Source organism: Halyomorpha halys, unplaced genomic scaffold (assembly GCF_000696795.3).
Source record: "Halyomorpha halys isolate HHAL.00 unplaced genomic scaffold, Hhal_1.1 Scaffold375.1, whole genome shotgun sequence".
Lineage (NCBI taxonomy): Eukaryota > Metazoa > Arthropoda > Insecta > Hemiptera > Pentatomidae > Halyomorpha > Halyomorpha halys.
The window spans coordinates 120,544-138,060 of NW_027105275.1; the positions used below are offsets into that span (position 1 = coordinate 120,544).

General features: G+C 30.5%; 1 protein-coding gene across 1 annotated transcript in view; it reads right to left on the minus strand.

Moving 5' to 3' along the window:
* Poxm (Pox meso) overlaps positions 1-17,517 on the minus strand; it is a 123,413-nt gene that overhangs the window by 67,837 nt on the left and 38,059 nt on the right. The window contains exon 2 of the mRNA XM_014422548.2: positions 9,299-9,349. Within this exon, the coding sequence (XP_014278034.1) occupies positions 9,299-9,349 (51 nt within the window). The remainder of the gene's footprint in view (positions 1-9,298; positions 9,350-17,517) is intronic.

The window sequence follows — 17,517 nt, forward strand, 5'->3', positions numbered from 1 at the left end:
GATTTATAGTTTATTTGATTATTTTTTTGCTTTCTTATTTTATCATTTTTTTAAAATTCAATTCTACCTTTGATGTTTTCGATTTTTTTTTAAACTTGTATGCATAAACAATAATTGTTCCTTTTTTGTTAATTAACTTTAGTTCATTTGTGTTTAATTCTTTTTTATTTATATTAGCAGAAGTTAAAAGATTTACGATGTGGTTTTATTTTATCTGTTTTCTTTTTTTTTTGTTTTGCATCTTCTGTTAAATATTGATGTTTATTTTATTTATTTTTCTCCTCCAGTTTATTATTTTAGTTATATTTCATAATGTTCTGTAAGTTTATTTTTATTTTTAAAATTTTGCATTATACTCTTAGGCACTAATGCCTCTTGTCGATTCCTGTAATATTGTTCTGTAATATAGTCCTAGAATAAATAAGTAAAATTATTCTTATTAAACTCTTAATCTTCAGAAATATTCTATTCTAGCTACATTAATTCTAATCGAAAAACATACGACAGATGGAATATTATCATAATTTTTCAGACTGGAATAGAACAATTTTTGTTCTGTGGAAAATTAAATCTCTGGCTTAAAATACTAAATAAAATATAAGAATATTCGCTATGGATAAAACATGGCTTATAATGTTTCGCATTTCCATTCATCAATAAAAATTATAATCTTTTATGAACTTTTATCTAAACGATCTATAAACTAAAGAGACCGAAGGATTAATTGGTAATAAAACATGAATATTTTTATCTCTATGTTATGTAACATCTCCTAGCGGTAAAATTTAATCGTTTATAGAGATGAATCAACAATTAAATGTAGCATATAATTAAAATGGGATGTGATAACAGATGAATTATCTATATTGATAACGGTCTGACAGCTGAATTACTGTAAGAACATTGTAAAACATTTTTTACGGATTAACAAAACATTGTGTGTGATGGTTTCATTTCATTTGAGTTCTTTCGAATCAGATGCGTTGGACGTTAATGGACAAAAATAAAACATTGAAAATTTCGTTTGATTGTTAATTAGATTAGTGTTATCTGAAGTTATTGAAACGAGAATCATTTAAGGATTGGAAGAAGATAGCTGATGTACGAAGTAGATTGTAGAAATATAGTCCGGGTGGTGGTCAATAAAGGTATCGAAATAGTAGAATTTATTGGTAATAAACGTTTCGCCCCACTTTGCAGGGCTTCGTCAGGGCTGTCAGATTGAAAAGGATATGACTACTGATTCATTCAGCAATGAACATTGGTGTTTCTAATAGTTCCTGAGATATATTTCATAACTTAAAACATTTTTATAAATAATGGGGAATCAATATTCTGTGGCGTTATTATCTCAAATATCATATGAACCTAAAGAACCTACTACTCCTGTGAAGACAGTCATTATCAACTACATTATGGTATATTTAATAAGCTTCAATTGGAGTGGTAATAACTCCATGATAATAATAGTAATAGCTCCATAGTAAAATAAATTTACAAAATGTTGAATTCATAAGAGTTTAAAAAGTATGAGATAACTCAAATTTCGAGTTGTGGTGGTCGAACGTGATTTTTTATTCAAAAATTTGGGTATATGAAGTAACTTGAATTTCGAGTTCCGGAACAACTAATTCATTCAGTTGTCATTCTTATTTCAATCTGACAGCCCTGGTGAAACTCTAAACTCTTCTACTATTTTGATACTTTTGTTGACCACCACCCGGACTATCTGAGAATCGTTTTACAAATAAATCTTATTAGATATTACTAAATATATATTAATAAGGTTTATGTCAAGTACAATAACCAATGAAACAAGTATATATAAAAATTCAGCGATATTTACCTATAATCTAATATCTAATATATGGTTATGTAATTTTATAAAATTTAAAAATTCCTGCAATACAAGCATTAAAATCATTTTAGTTTTCGGCAATATGGTTAGTTTTGCTTAATTTTTTTAAGTATAATATTGCTACTCAGTCTCACTTATTGAGATCTAAAATACATGAAAGTACCATGGTACGAATATAAACATTTATATAAAACTAATAAACATGGAATTAGAAACGTCATTATCTCAGAATCTGTTTACAAGTGATAGAAACATTTTGCAGCTGTCTGCACATTTTACAGCTAAGTGCTTCTCAAAATGTTTTGTCTGACACACAGAAATTATGATGCAAAATGCAGGGCACCTCCATTATTAGCATTTGTAAGGTGAAATAAAAAAAATTATTGCACACATAAAAAAATTACAATTGTCATAAAAACTATGAAAACATTTTTTTTTTCTACTTTAGTAAATTGTCTTATTCTTTTATAGTTAATATTTATCTATTGTTTCTTACTAGTAAATATTCGAGATTGTTAATTATTTCAAATAAACAAAATTGGAGGAACTTGAGAGAAGGATTTTTTGAACATTCAGTAAGAATTGTTCCAAAAAAAGCTTTTTTCGAGACATATTTTTATATTTTTAAGAAACTAGGTGTAACATTGATATGAAAAACTGTATCTCAGAAGCTATTAGATATACAGGTATCTAAAAAAAAAAAAAAAAAAAATAGATAAGAGTAATGCTTCTTAATAAAAGAGGAATGTAAAATTAATAACAAAAAATAATGATATTGGTACACTTAAATAAAACAAACAATTGCCCTCTAATAGTGAAAAGAAACAAGTTAATTTGAAAATGGGACGAGAGAAGAAAATAGAAAAACATAAATAAATAAAAACTAATAATGAATAAATAAAATGAGTAATAATAACAAGTAAAATTGAGGTAGTGTGACTATGAATTAATTTTATATTTATTAAAGTTTATAACAGAATGTCCTGCAGCAGTCTGGGCTTCAGTCTTCGGGTTGAGGTTGGGCTTCCCAGGTTGTAGGTCACTGCTCCTTTAAATGTCGGCAACTGGGAGTGGAACTTCATGAACCGTTTTTTGATATAACCCTCTATTGACTCCATTTGTAATTCGCGATGCAATTAGTTATTTCTTATGAACCAAGGAGCATTAACTGCGATTCTTAGGACTTTATTTTGAAAAGATTGTAGTTTTTTCTTTTCGTGAAGGATGCTGCTCCCCAGATTTCACAGCCGTACATCAGCAGTGGCCTGAGAATTGTTTTAAATGTCAGAACAGTTGTTTCTGATTTTAGTTTGGAATTTCTGTTTAGGATAGGATAATACTTCCATTGAATTATGATTACATACATAATGCTACTTCACTTTTAATCTATTGTAATTCTGTACTTGAAGGATCGAAAAAATAAAAAACTATGTTTATGTTTTATGATATCATCGATAATTATTTTGAACGTCACAATTAGGCTCTTTTTATCGGGTTATTTTGGTGGGTTTTGGAGTCGACAGGAAATGAATGAGATTTACCCAAAAATATTGAAAGGCCTCTAAGATCGATCATCGGGGACGAGTTGGTAGACAGCAGACGTCAGCCATCTTCGTGCAGGCCTGAGATCACCTGCTCCCAAGAGGACACGTCTCAGTCGGCCACTAGCACTGTCGCTTCGTCCATCGAACGACTGAAGTTCAATATCAAGTGAAAAGAAAATTTAAAAGTGAAAAGAAAAAAAAATTGTTTGGTGGTAATGTAAAAAGAGCTGTAAACCGATAGAGTTGGATAAAAACGATTTTTAACTTAACGCCTTAATCCAATCCCACAGAACGCTGAGGTAAGGATAAGCAAACATTTTCTATGGAATGATCTTTGTCATCCATAGCAGCAATAAGTGTCAAAATATCACAAACACGAGATTATTTTATAAGCAAGATCAAAACATTACAAAAGCGAAAAATCAACAGAAAAACTAAATAAATAATGATAATTTTCCAACATTATAATGGTATAATTACATGTTGCATACAATAGTTGGTGAACGAAGCATTAATATATAAAGATAAAAGAATATAATTTTTTTAAACATAAGAACATTTTTAAAAACATAGGATCATAATAAACCATAATTAAACTCACCTTTTTTAATACAATAAATATGTATTACATGTACAGTTTTGAAAAATCAACTTATTTTTCAAGACATTATTATTTTAATTTTATTGTTTTTACATCTTATCTCCTTATCTTCTTTGTCTTTTTATCCTACATTTATATACAACCTTTGTGATTTTGTTTTATGATATTTTATATAAGTGATAGAAATTATTTCTCTTTAATTATTTAATTAGTTATTTCTCTTATAAAGTAATCGTCTTTTTGAAATTCCTCGAAATAATATAATTAATAAAATCATCACAAACTTTGAAAAAAAAATTAATAGAAATTACATATATCATTTTTCTATATCTATTGTGATAAAATAAGTCCATAAATTAATAAAAGTATTTTATCATTTATATTTATTTTATAAGTTTTCATAATTTACCTATCCAATTTCAGTTCGATTGAAATTATTTCAAGAATGTTATTACGTTATAAATGATATTCACATTACAATCTTAATTGTAGCTCTGCTCTACTTCTCATACGGAGGGGGGGGGGTAATGTATATAAGAGTGTAAATGTGACTAGAGATTTCTTTTTTTTCATGTACATAGTTTGATTATGTTTATTTTCTTTACCTTTATGTTTGTATAAATTTAAAGAGAGATTTTATTTATTTTTATGTTTTTGTTTTTTTTCATTTATTTATTTATTTTTATTCTCATGTTATTTTATTTTAGTATGAATGTAATCAGTTATCACTATTACTTATTGCCCCACAACGTTGTGGCAGATTGTAACATTTATCAATAAATAAAATTTTAATTTTATGACATTCTTAATTATGATAATTTTGAACATCTGTATCATAGCACATTATAGCGTCCCAAGAGGTTACTGTCTGCAGAGAAGAGGAAGAAGCTAGACAGAAACGAACATCTAAATCCAGACACAATTATTCCCCGACAGATTTAACAGCGGTCTAAATCAACCGTGACCATTTTTCTTCGGGACATTATCCCTTAGAGTGGACATTATTTAAGGTGAGGACAATTTTTAAAAATTTGTCCACCAAAATAAGTGGGGACCGATGTGAGGCAGCCTTCAGGATATATGGCAACGATAGATCACTGGGAAAGGCTTGGCCAGTGGCCCGCCAAGCCTCCTGTTTCTCTTCGGCTATAGTTCAAAAATATTTTTTAAACTATCAAGTATTTAATTAATTAAATTGGATATTTATTTAACCAATTAAGTAATAACAACATAGTATCAATTAGTTATTTTAACTATACACTTCTTTTTTTAACTATTGATAGGACAGGAATACCATAAAGTTAAATATTAGTTCTTTTACTATATATTTTATACACGAATATCATCCGTGCCAACGCTAAACTTTGAGATTTAATAGCACAACTGCTTTGATCAAACTGACATTTACAAAACCACTTGCTACATTTACAAAGTGTTATACCGTTTGGAAAATTCAATTAAATCACGATAAATCACATGTAACGTTCATGCTTAGACGTGGCACATGTTCATCTGTAAACATAGCTAACATCCCAATTCAGAAGAATACATTACAATATTCTGGTCTGACTTTCGTGAGAGCTGACTTTCTGATACTGATGTAAGCATCACATATTTTTCATTTCAGCACAAAAACCCATTAGAAAAAACTACAATCATTTCAAACCAAAATTTTAATACTGATAACAGAATCTAAAATTACAAAAGTATACATTCAGAATTTATTTTAAGGGCATGTCATTTAGAATATAAATACTTTATGTAATCACTTGGAAGTTAATATGTTTAGGTATGTATTATTTCCTGTCTGAAGGTATGTAGCGATTTTTTGAGCAAACAGCTCAATCAAATCTTATTTTCGTACAAATTTCCAAGTACTATACCTTGAATATTAAGAAACAATTTGAGATTAAAATACTGAAAAAAATAATGTACTATATTTTATGAATTCTCGACTTTTTTATGGTTTCATATAATTTGTGAAAGTGCATAAGCATATAAAATAGAATATAAATTGTCAATATTTACTAACTTAAATTACAGCTAAAAACGTAAAAATAAAAAATTAATATACATCTGTAATATTGCATCACGGGGGAGCTTTTTCTCACTACTTTCACTCAACTGTATAAAACAAAATAATAAAAAACATTACATTCTCGAATAAAATGGAAACGGATTAATGATATTCTTCTTAGAATATTTTATTATTGTCCGTTGTATTTTGTTTTGTTTTTTAAGTGTAATTAATTGTTTTTAAGATATTTAATTGCATATAAAAATGTTTTTTACTCTATTCAGGTTCATTTTATTCTTTTACGAGTGCATCTCTTGAGTACTGAGTGAAATCAAACCCAATAAATGCGTTAAAGCTTGTTATTAAAAAAAATGATAAAATTGTATATTCTTAGTACAAAGTTTAATAATGAGGATTATTATTATATACGACACAAAACCCTTATTATTATTATTATTTTTTTTAATGACTCCCTTCTTCTGGGATAATTCTGACATACGGAGGAGAAGGGTTATCTACAGGGTACCTACACATTCTAACCATGGTAGGGGTTCAAATTGTCATTTCGTAGGACCGCCACAGGAATAAAAGTTGACCTCCCAGACCGAATTTGAACTGATGCCGCACAGTGGTGGGAAACTTCTAAATTTGGGGAATTTCTATGTTATTCAGAGTGCTAAATCAAATGGAATGCTTTTTTTTTTTTTTTTAATAATATTTTCGGGTGTAAGAATATAACTCTTATTTTTTTCTATCATTAAAATCATTTTATAAATAAAATTCTATTCTGAATCCTAACGGTTAATTTGATTATTAATCTCACGTTATTTTGGATACACCTTCCAACAAAGGCCCTGACTTCATATGTCTCAAAATGTCAATGAAACTCACACAAAATTTGCTGCAATATGAAAAATTTTATGGGAAAATAGTCCCGTCACAAAGGTCAATTAAGCTTGTTTTTTCTGGACAATCAAAAATGAGCAAAAATAATTTTTTTCCGGTATCGATTTGGAAGTGGCACTAGAAATTTAGAAAAAGATATTTCAAGAAACAAACTTACTTTAGAAAAACTACAATATGTACACTAATTTACACTAATACGAACGGCTTGGCCAAAATAATTTTTGGGGATGGTTTAAAAAAAAAAAAATAACATCAACTAAAACTTATTTTTTCTCAATTCCGAAATAAAGTCTGTAAGACTAGGCCTACAGCTGTCAAATATTGTTTGATGGAAGAACCAATTACGGTGAATTCGTTTATAAATATTTGAGTGTAAGAAACCACACTCATCAACATGATAAGATATATTTCATTTTGGAGTTTTTTCACGCTTGCCACTGCAGTACTCCCCCCCCCCTATATTATAATCTGTTTATTGCCATCTTATGTTATGTTAAGTATTGATCCAGTACTCTTTTCTCATCCAATAAGATAAACGATCTAGGTTGCACAACCTGATACTCTTAATATTGTTTACTTGTAATTTTTTTTTTTAATAAACTGTACATATGACAGTCAGGTCCATTTATGACTGGAGTGTCAGTGGTATCTTGACGTGGTCACTGGACGTTGCTAAATTACCCGAAGATAGTGATCTAGAATACCATTAGGCGTTTGAAAGCGGCATCAAGCCGTCAAAGAGATCTTATCTAACTGCTTCCTTTTTTGCCCAGTATTTTTCTTATCGTGTTTCTCCCCAAAATGAACATAAACGGTCTTTTATAATCTAGGTTGCAGGATGATACACTGTTCAATATGATGCAACTTGATTTGGAACTAATCAGTTTTTTTTTTTCAATGGTGAAAAAGAAAGTGTGAGGAGCTATTATTATAATGCATAGGTAAGTAAGAATTTTTTTTTTGTTTTAACAGATTTTAATAATAAGTAATTTAAATGTTTCATTAATTCTTGGAAACTGGCGAGGTGAAAGAAGTTGACATCCCTAATAGTCACTTATCAAACACACAGTCAATTCAAATAAAAATTTCAAACCTCAAACTCAATTGCGCCCCTACTCGGTGACATTAGGTACACTGCAAAATTCATTTATTTTCGGGTGAAATAATTTTTTAGGGGAAATAATCATTAATAGTTGAAATTCTAAACGCTTGACTTTTAATTAATTTATGTAGGGAGAATTTTTTTTTGTGATTGGCTAATAGGGATTTTCAGGGCATAGTTATCTTTTGAATATAATTGAAATATTTAATCAGGGCACTGAGCCTGAATTTAAATTGGATATAATACTCCGATGGAAAGAGAAAATAAAAAAAAATATTTAAGAACATCAGTCTCAAATACAATTACAATTTGTAAGTATGGACTTGCCCAGGAAGGGGCAGGGGGGGGGATGCCCCCCTCCCCTAGAAGTGAAAATTTTTAATAAATAGAAATTAAATTTTTTTTTCTCAGCAAATTGTTGTATTAACTAATAATGAACTGTTAAAATTATATATATTTTCCTTCAATTCTTGGTTTTATTCGCCTTTTCCGTCCTGAAATGTCACAACCTTGACCCTATGGTATGCCCTTGTGTATCAACCCTTTGTCATACAGTTAAGGCTGGCCTAAAACCAATGCTATACAATTCAAGTGTGCGATCGCAGCAAAACCTGACAATAGCAATGATCTGAAGTTTTTAAGATGTGCCTAACCTATTTATGAAATAGTTTTTTTTTCGGGGGGGGGGTTACGACAAGGACGCAAATCTGGGTAAAGATTGGATTATAGCTTTAGTAAACTTAACACTCCTCCAGTGTGTAGTGCAGTTAAAAATTAAAATTTCTATTATTTAATCAGTTACATGAACTTAGCAAAAAAATAATTTAAGAAAAGATTCAAAATCCGAAATGAACCAACAATTTAAAATCCCCTTTACAACATATTGTATTGTTTGAATCTATCGAAAACAGTGTCAATTTTTACTTTTCCCTTGGTTATGGCCATTTGTAAATGGACATATATTAATTTCTTCTTAATTAATTTTGGTAGCAATAATGTTTCTGGCACTTTGGTGATAAAACAAGAGACAAAATTTTTAAAAGATTTAATTTCGTACATCACATTTGATAACAAAACATTTATCATGAATTAAGTGATGAAAATACAAAAATAACAGTGCTACAAATTGCTTTTGAGTTTAATAAAAACAGTCACTTCAAATTTACTGACTTAATCAAGAGAAACTCATATCAAAATGAAACATTTTTTATCATTATTTAATCTCAGAATTTAAATAATGTATTAACATTTATTAGAAAATAATACTTACCAACACAATTAGCATGTCCTATGTCTTCATTCGCAACAATATATTGGTCACCTGAAAAAAAAAATATATAAATAAAGGATTAAATCAGAGTTGAATCCTTGAATTTTTTTTATTTAAAAAAAAATACAACTAACATTCGAAATAAAAGTAGAAACTCAAATTTGTTTGGATAATTACTTTTTTAAAAATTAAATAAAAAAGTGACAGTAATTGGTTGATTTGGCAAACATTTTTAGACCTGGGCAGGTTAACCTGCAAACAAATTTAATATTTGGATGTGAGTTGTAAATTTATATTTAGGATTGTCCATGAGAATGCCCAGGTTGTCCGAAACGTCGAACATTTAAAAGGTTCATAAAGATTGTTTTAAACTTAAATAGATACAAATTATTTCTTTTTATTTTTATTATATGGGCTACAGACCATTAAATTACTTAATCCAATTAATTAATTGATTATTAATTCATTCAATTTTTATTTCTAATAAAAATATAATAATTAAAACATTAAAAATTTCTCTCTCCTAAAATAATAGTGTTATTATTATATTAGTCTCCCATTTTTACAAAAAAAAATTTATAATATTGTTCCCCGGTCCTAAATTATAATATATATTGATAATGTATATAATTTTATATGTATACTTAGGGTGTCCCAGTATATGTATATGAGCATATATTCACCACTATTATCTCTACAATTTTTGAGATTTTGATTTGATGTTCGTTGGGTCGTAACCAAGTCCTGAATTTTTAAGCAAATGCATATTTTGTTTGCGTGCTTTAATAAGCCGCTGATCAAAAATCATAACGAATCAGAGTACCCAGATGCAATTAGCCAAGTTTTTATTTTGCATATTTGACGGTACATGCATATATTTGCATATTTGAACTATTAGTTTAAAATAATAGAAATAGTAAACTAATGTAACAACTAAAAAAAAAATTCCAGATTACAATCGAAAGTTAATATTCATTTAATTAGTAATATAACAAATGATAACTGCAATAATTCACTTTTAACACTTGCTTATGATTTTTAACATTTCTCTAATGTCCTCCTTCATGTCCGTTTCAAACCTTACACTACGCTTCAAGTTTAGTTTGTTACTTACTTTCCTTATGAATGCTAATATTTATTTAATTATTATCACGAAAAGATGGCGCATCATTTAGTTCAAAGGTAAAATTTTGGATTGACCCGTCTAAAAATAAGGATGAAACGTTTTATACAAGTGATTGAAAAATTGTCTGTTGCAACTGTTGCTCAAATCATATTTTAAGCGCAAGAAAATCACAGATCGATCGTCATGTCAATATAGGTGAGCTCAATTTTTATTTTTATTTCAGTAACGAATGTAAACTTAGAAATTTACAGAAATTGCTCAAGCGATGACACAACTCCTCTAAAATTTAAGCAGTATGATTTCAATTTGCTTACCAAGAGAATTTTTTTTTTTGTTTCAATAATTTATTAATTGATAAATATTACAATCTGCCACAACATTGTTGGACAATAGTTAATAGTTATAACTGATCACATTCATACTTAATTAAAAAATATTTGCAAATAAAAAATAACATCAAATAAAATAAGAATAAAATAAATAAATAAAACAGAAATAAATAAAATCTCTCTCTAAATATATATAAACAAAAGGATAAAAATCAAATTATGTAAATAAAAAGAAAAAAAATTATAATAATAATAAAATAAAAAATAATCACTAGTCACATTTACACTCTTATATACAATATTTACACTATCGACCTGAGGATACCCGAGCCCACTCTATCCCCCACGTACTCATGGATAAGATCCTAGTACATCCCTCTCGCCGCATCACTGGTAATGAGCTAGTGAAGGCTGAGCAAGTGCACTAAAGCCGCAAACACTCAACTTGAATAGAAATCTGAGCATTGCCAGAACTCTAATTGTCCATTTTTATTTTACAATAAGTCTCTTGGCCAATTCTGTTTCAACCTTCGAGGTGGATTATAGGGGGTGGGTTTAACTGGATAAGGATTGAACCAAAAGATTAGGATCATTAGAAAGATTTATATGGAATTTTGAGAATTTGGTTGGTAAGAGGTCAAGGACAAAAGGGATATGAAGGTCATGGTCCAGTGTTCTGTTGGAAATGTAATAGGGTGCATTGGTGTTCTAAGGGTTCTAGATTAAAGGATTGGATACGTTTGATGTAAGAGGCTCTGTGGACAGGGCGCGTTTTATCACCCTGGATATTCAAGGAGAGAGGGTGAGACCGGGTGAGTAGGCGACATATCTTGGTGTGAGGATAAGAAGAAGATGCCACTTCTCACCTGGCGTATCTAAAGGACAGGGTGACCCTGTCACTCAATGGATTAAGTAGGATAGGGGGTGCATTTTGGGACATCAGATACCCTGCAACGATGACCATATATAAAGGTGTGATCTTGGGAATTCTGAGGTACGCATCCCCTGCGTGGAGCCGAAACCTCACGCAGACACAGAAGAGAAGACTGGCCACCATACAGAGACTGGCTCTGCTGAGTGTCACGAAGACATACAGAACGGTGTCACATGAGGCGGTGCAGGTGCTGGCCGGAGCAATACCCCTGGAACTCATCCTCAGGGAGGATGTCCTTAAATATGAAGTTAAGAGGCAGGGACTAGAAGCGCTGCCGGAGGAGCTCCGAGAGAGGATCGGTGAGACTCCAAACTTATGGAAGAAAATACTGCGAGAGGACTCAATACAGAAGTGAAATGGACGGTGGGTAGCAAGCCAGAAGGGCGCTACTTTGAGAAAATTCTTCTCTACCGTCCTTTCTAGATTGAAGGCTAAATGGGTTCTCCCAGACTATTGGGTCTCACAGATCCTATCAGGACACGGGGGGTTTCGGGGAAAGCTGCAGAGCTTTGAAAAGAACATCGACCCCCGGTGCCCAACGTGCGGAGTTCCTGAAACAGCAGAACACGTAATAATAGATTGCTCTGCCATGGAAGGACTCCGAGCCTGGCTGTCGAGAAAGACCGGGATTTACGCCCTCGCCGAGTCGGACTTTCCCTGGTTGATAGAAGAAGAGAATTATCCCTTCTTCAGGGAGTTCATCTACGGGTGGAAGCAGGTGGTGGGCTCCACTCATTTCACGATGGGAAGGGCTCGACCGCCCATCATCGGCGAGCCATCAGAAGATGAGGAAGCTGACCCAGACTGAGACCAGGAGGACTGGACCAGCATGGTAACTGCAGGAGGCATCCAGACGGATGCAGTGGACAAGGTGCCTCCATCAGTAAGGCGCTAAACCTAGCGCTGGGCTGCACCACAGTAAAAAAAATTTAATAATTAATAAAAGAATAAAAAAATAAATAAAATTAGTGATCTTTGGGAGCAGTGGCATGCGCAAACCCCAGCGCACTACCCCACTGCTCCGCACCCCGTATGCCAGAAATGGCAAGGGAGGGGGATAAAAATAAAAAAATACGTTTGATGTTCGGTGGTTTAGCTGTTCCCCAAAGTTCAAGTTCGGAATGGAGTTGTTTAAAAAAATGCCCTCTCAGTTTTTCTATATCGTGATCTTGCAGTATTTTTTTTTTTTTTTTTTTATGGTTAGATCTAAAACTAAAACTTTCATCTTAAATATTGCCTCACATTATATTTCTTATTTATTTAGATATTTTTCCGTTGCTTCTTTCTCATTATAATATATACATTATATTAATATATATTATATATTATTTTTCTGTTAATTTGTGTTTCATTTATTTATTGTTTTATTACCGTCAATTAGTTAGCATGCTTAAACCAATGATTGTTGTTTTTCTTTTAGGTTACCAAGTGTAAGTTTTATCATTATTATTTTAGCTTAGAAAGCGTGTCACATTATGTTTTTAATTTTTAAGTTTATTGCCTGTTTGTATAATTTATTAGTTTTTTTTATTAAAATAAGAAAAACTTTTTTTTTTTACTTCTGATATTTCTTTATTCAATAAGAACCTTATTGTATATTTAAAGATTTTTAGGTGTATATTTTATATTTTGCATTGCATATTATATGGCAAAAATCTTTTTTATAATTCAATTTATCATAAGGATCCGTCATCATAATTGAGGCATTTATTCAACAAAATTCCAATTACGAAGTCTTGAAACGTTTCTTACAGGATGTTGAATTCTAAACTAATTTTGGAAGATTGCTGATTAACCGTGTGTATAAATAAATGGAATATGGTCCGAGTGCGGTCAAATTAAATTCAAATAGTAATATTATGTACTATTTTTATTTGCGCCAACGTGGGGCAAAACGTTGGCTCAAATAAAAAAAGTACACAATATTACTATTTGAATTTAATTTGACCGCAGTCGGAAAATATTCCATTTACTAAAGCAATTTTGTTCAATAGGTTCTCTGTTACGATCGGATCGAATCTTCAAAAACCGTAAAAGAAATTTCTTCGGTTCTTGCCGATTTACACCTTCTACGTGTCAAATTAAAATATGGCCGATACGAATTCGTGTTAAAATCTGATTTATTATCAGAATCCGTTAAAAAAATTACCTCATGCCTTCGGAAAAAGCAGGTTTATGTGCATTGGAGAATAATTGGAGAAAACTAACTATACCTTCTAAAGATATGCCATATTTATGTTCACTGTTATGAATCAAAAATATAGAAATTATGAAGTTGAACATGTTTACTGAAGCACTCTGTACATATGAATACTTATGAGCTTATATTCAAGCCTTGATAAATTTAATAAGAATTCAATTTTATTTATTTATTAACAAAATGTAACAATCAAAGTACGAAATAAACTTCTGAAATATGTTACTAACAGTTTTGGGTCCCAATGAACTTCTCACTTTAAGAAGACACAGCCAAGTTGATGCCCTATATTAAGACACCTTTGCAGGCCAGCGATAAATGCCCTGAAGAGATTAGCAAAAAAAAAGAAGAAATTAACGCCATATGTCAAAATCATTAGGTGACCCCATTTAAAAAACCATAGCCCTCCACCACGAAACAAAAACTCGTTTGGACCCGGTCCAGTTTCTTGGGTGGCAGAGTGGTTTTGAGAATCCGTTGTATCCCGACATCCCGATCATCTTAGTCTTTAACCATGTTTACCGTGAAATAAACGGTTGCTAAAAGAGAAATAGGCAGTCATAAGATAAAGGAATAACTTTTGCTCATGCATTGATAAAGAAGGATTTGAACTTACAAGTCTGGATAGATGCTAAGGCTAATCAAAGCTAAAAAAATCCCTGATGATTTGCTTGCACAAGGAAATCACCTGTTGCTGAATAGATGGAACGTGTGAACGAGAAAACTGCACTTGTTTTAGGACTGATGGTGCCGACTAAACCCCTAAGTCACCCTTTTCTCAGTTTTGTATTGTTCTTCTACACTGATGTTATCATAAGCAGCATTAGGCATGCATCAGTGAGTTATTGATTGATTTTAGTATATTATCTAGCTTTATAATTTTAATTTTGTTATTTAATTTTTTTTTATACAAAAGGACGATGGCCCGGGCACGGTTAAAAGAACTCAAATAGTAATTAAACTATTTATGATGAGCCAACGTTTCGCCCCACTTTGTAAAGCTAAAAAAAATATACAAACAACAAAAATAAGCAAAGTAAGAGAATAGATAACTAGAAATAAAAGTAAGCCTTTTACCTTAGGGGTAAGAATAATTTAAAATATGTGAAAGTTTATATAAAAAACAAAAGTAAACTAAAAAAACCTCCAATTTTTTATATCTTATTTTTATTTTCTTCAATGTACTTTTAATATTTTAAATCATTTTTATCCACATCTTACTTTGTTTTTATTTCAGTTTATCTATTCTCTTTATCTTTTACATTATTTTAGTTGTTTATATCTAAAATTGATTTCGTTTCCAAATAGCAAGATGAATTTTTCTACTTTCTTATGCCAAGTCACGTGACAAGATATAAATAATAATAATTCTTCCAAAGAATAAACCAAGGATACGAAATAAATTTCGAATGGATAGATTGGTTGCTCAAGTAAATGCTTAAGAAATAGTATAAAATCCCAAAATATAAAATCGTGTTCATAGAAATAACTTTAATTATGCAAATAACTTTAATCCTTAAAATGGAAACGCATTTCAGACGTTCCTAAAATTCTCACTAATTAGCTAATTAATTTAAAAGAAATTAATTAATTAAAAAATTTGTTCATATATAACTCCCAAACGGTGTCTGGGCCTAGCGAAAAGGTAATGGCAAAGGTTATACGAAATTAAACAACATTACAAAGGCCGTCCGTAGCTCAGGTGGTTAGACCAAGGTCTATCGTTCCGGGAGCGTTGACTTTACACTAAGTGGCGGTACCGTAAAATGAAAAACTTGTCCCCACCATGGTTAGTATAGGTTGGTCATCTGTAGATAACCATTCAAATGTTACCTTCGCTGTGAAACAAAAAACAGCATTACATTGTACGTCGAATGGGACTCTTAACTTATTAATTCGGTCAAGCATTATGCTTTAAAATTAAAATCAACTTTCGCCAAAACTAACGTATTGCTCATGAATGCAAATAAAAACCAAAAAAGAAATATAGTTTTATAATTTGTCATAAACCTCTGCCCTCCTGTTCTACAGTATCCTTTCTAAATACACCACTAATGCCTGTTGAACAGATTCGATACTTAGGACTCCATCTTGACAAGAGACTTACTTGGAATCCACACACAACACTGAAACGACAAGAAACTGCTCGTAGATTCCGATTGCTACAACACTTACTTGACAAACGCTCTAAACTTCAACATTCACTACAAAAAATTAGTATACACTACAATAATCAGACCAATTTGGACATATGGAATTGAGCTCTGGGGCTTCACCAAACCATCAAATTCTTCCCGCATCCAATCGTTACAATCCAAAATCCAACGTAAATCCTTGATGCTCCTTATTACGTCACAAATAAACTCATTCACAAAGACCTTAACATCCCATTCGTTGCAGATTTGACCCAAAACAGATATGCATCTTTTCATTCCGAACTCCTTAACCATCCTAACCCATTAATTCTTAATCTTTCATCCTTAACAATCCCTGATAATCCTCCGAGGCGTCTGAAAAGAAGATGGCCACGGGACCTTCTAATTTAAATTAATGTTTGAAGTACCACCAATCGGTGGTTCCTTCCCAAGATTTTCAAGTGTATATGAAACATACTACATATTTACCTATTGTATTATTTTGTACAGTTGTTGTATTTACCTATTGTATTATTATTACATTAAATAAATAATTTTTAAAAAAAGTTTTATAATTTAGTTACAAAATAGGTAACTAGACATAAGTTAAGGAAAGCTTATTAATAATTAATATGATTCACTATTAATTTATAGGCTGTTTTGACTGATATTAACGATCTTGGAAGAATAGCCTGCAAAAAGTTTTTAAATAATTAGATGTGAGGTGCGAATTTATATTTAAGATATGTTAAATTATTATTATAAGTTTGTTATTAAAATTGTTAAAAATGAATGTATAATAAAAACAGTTAATTGTTAGATTGTCCTTGAGGATAGCCGAATTGGCCGAAAAGGTGGACCTAAATTTTAAAGGTTATACGAAATTAAACAGCATTACATTCTGTGTCGAATTTGCCCAAAACTAAGTTATAATTCAAATAAAAACCAAAAAAGAAATAGATACTAATTTAATAGAAAAGTTATTAATATATTTTTTTTTTCGTTACTCAATATTCTTTCAACTTAGCATTTTCAATTATTGTATAAATAAATTAATTGCTATCCAAGTTAAGTCTTAACTTCTTTATTATTTCTTTAACAGTCTAACGTTTCGGCCAATTCGGCCATCAAGCAAACAATTAACAGTTGTTGTTATACATTTATTTTTAATAATTTTGGCAACAACATTATTATTAATAATTTAGCATACCTTAAATATAAATTTACACCTCACTTCCAATTATTTGAAAACCTTTTGCAGGCTATTCTACTCAGGTCATTAATATCAGTCAAAACGAATCATATTAATTATTAATAAGCTTGCCTTAGCTTATGACTAGTTATCTATTTTGTCACAATTTCATTAATTTTTAAAACTTTTAATTATATATCAACTTTTTTTTTTTATTTATTTATTTATTGATATTTACAACTGTATAAAAAAATACAAGTAAATTTGATCATAATGACATAATGATATGATACAGGATGTAGAGAA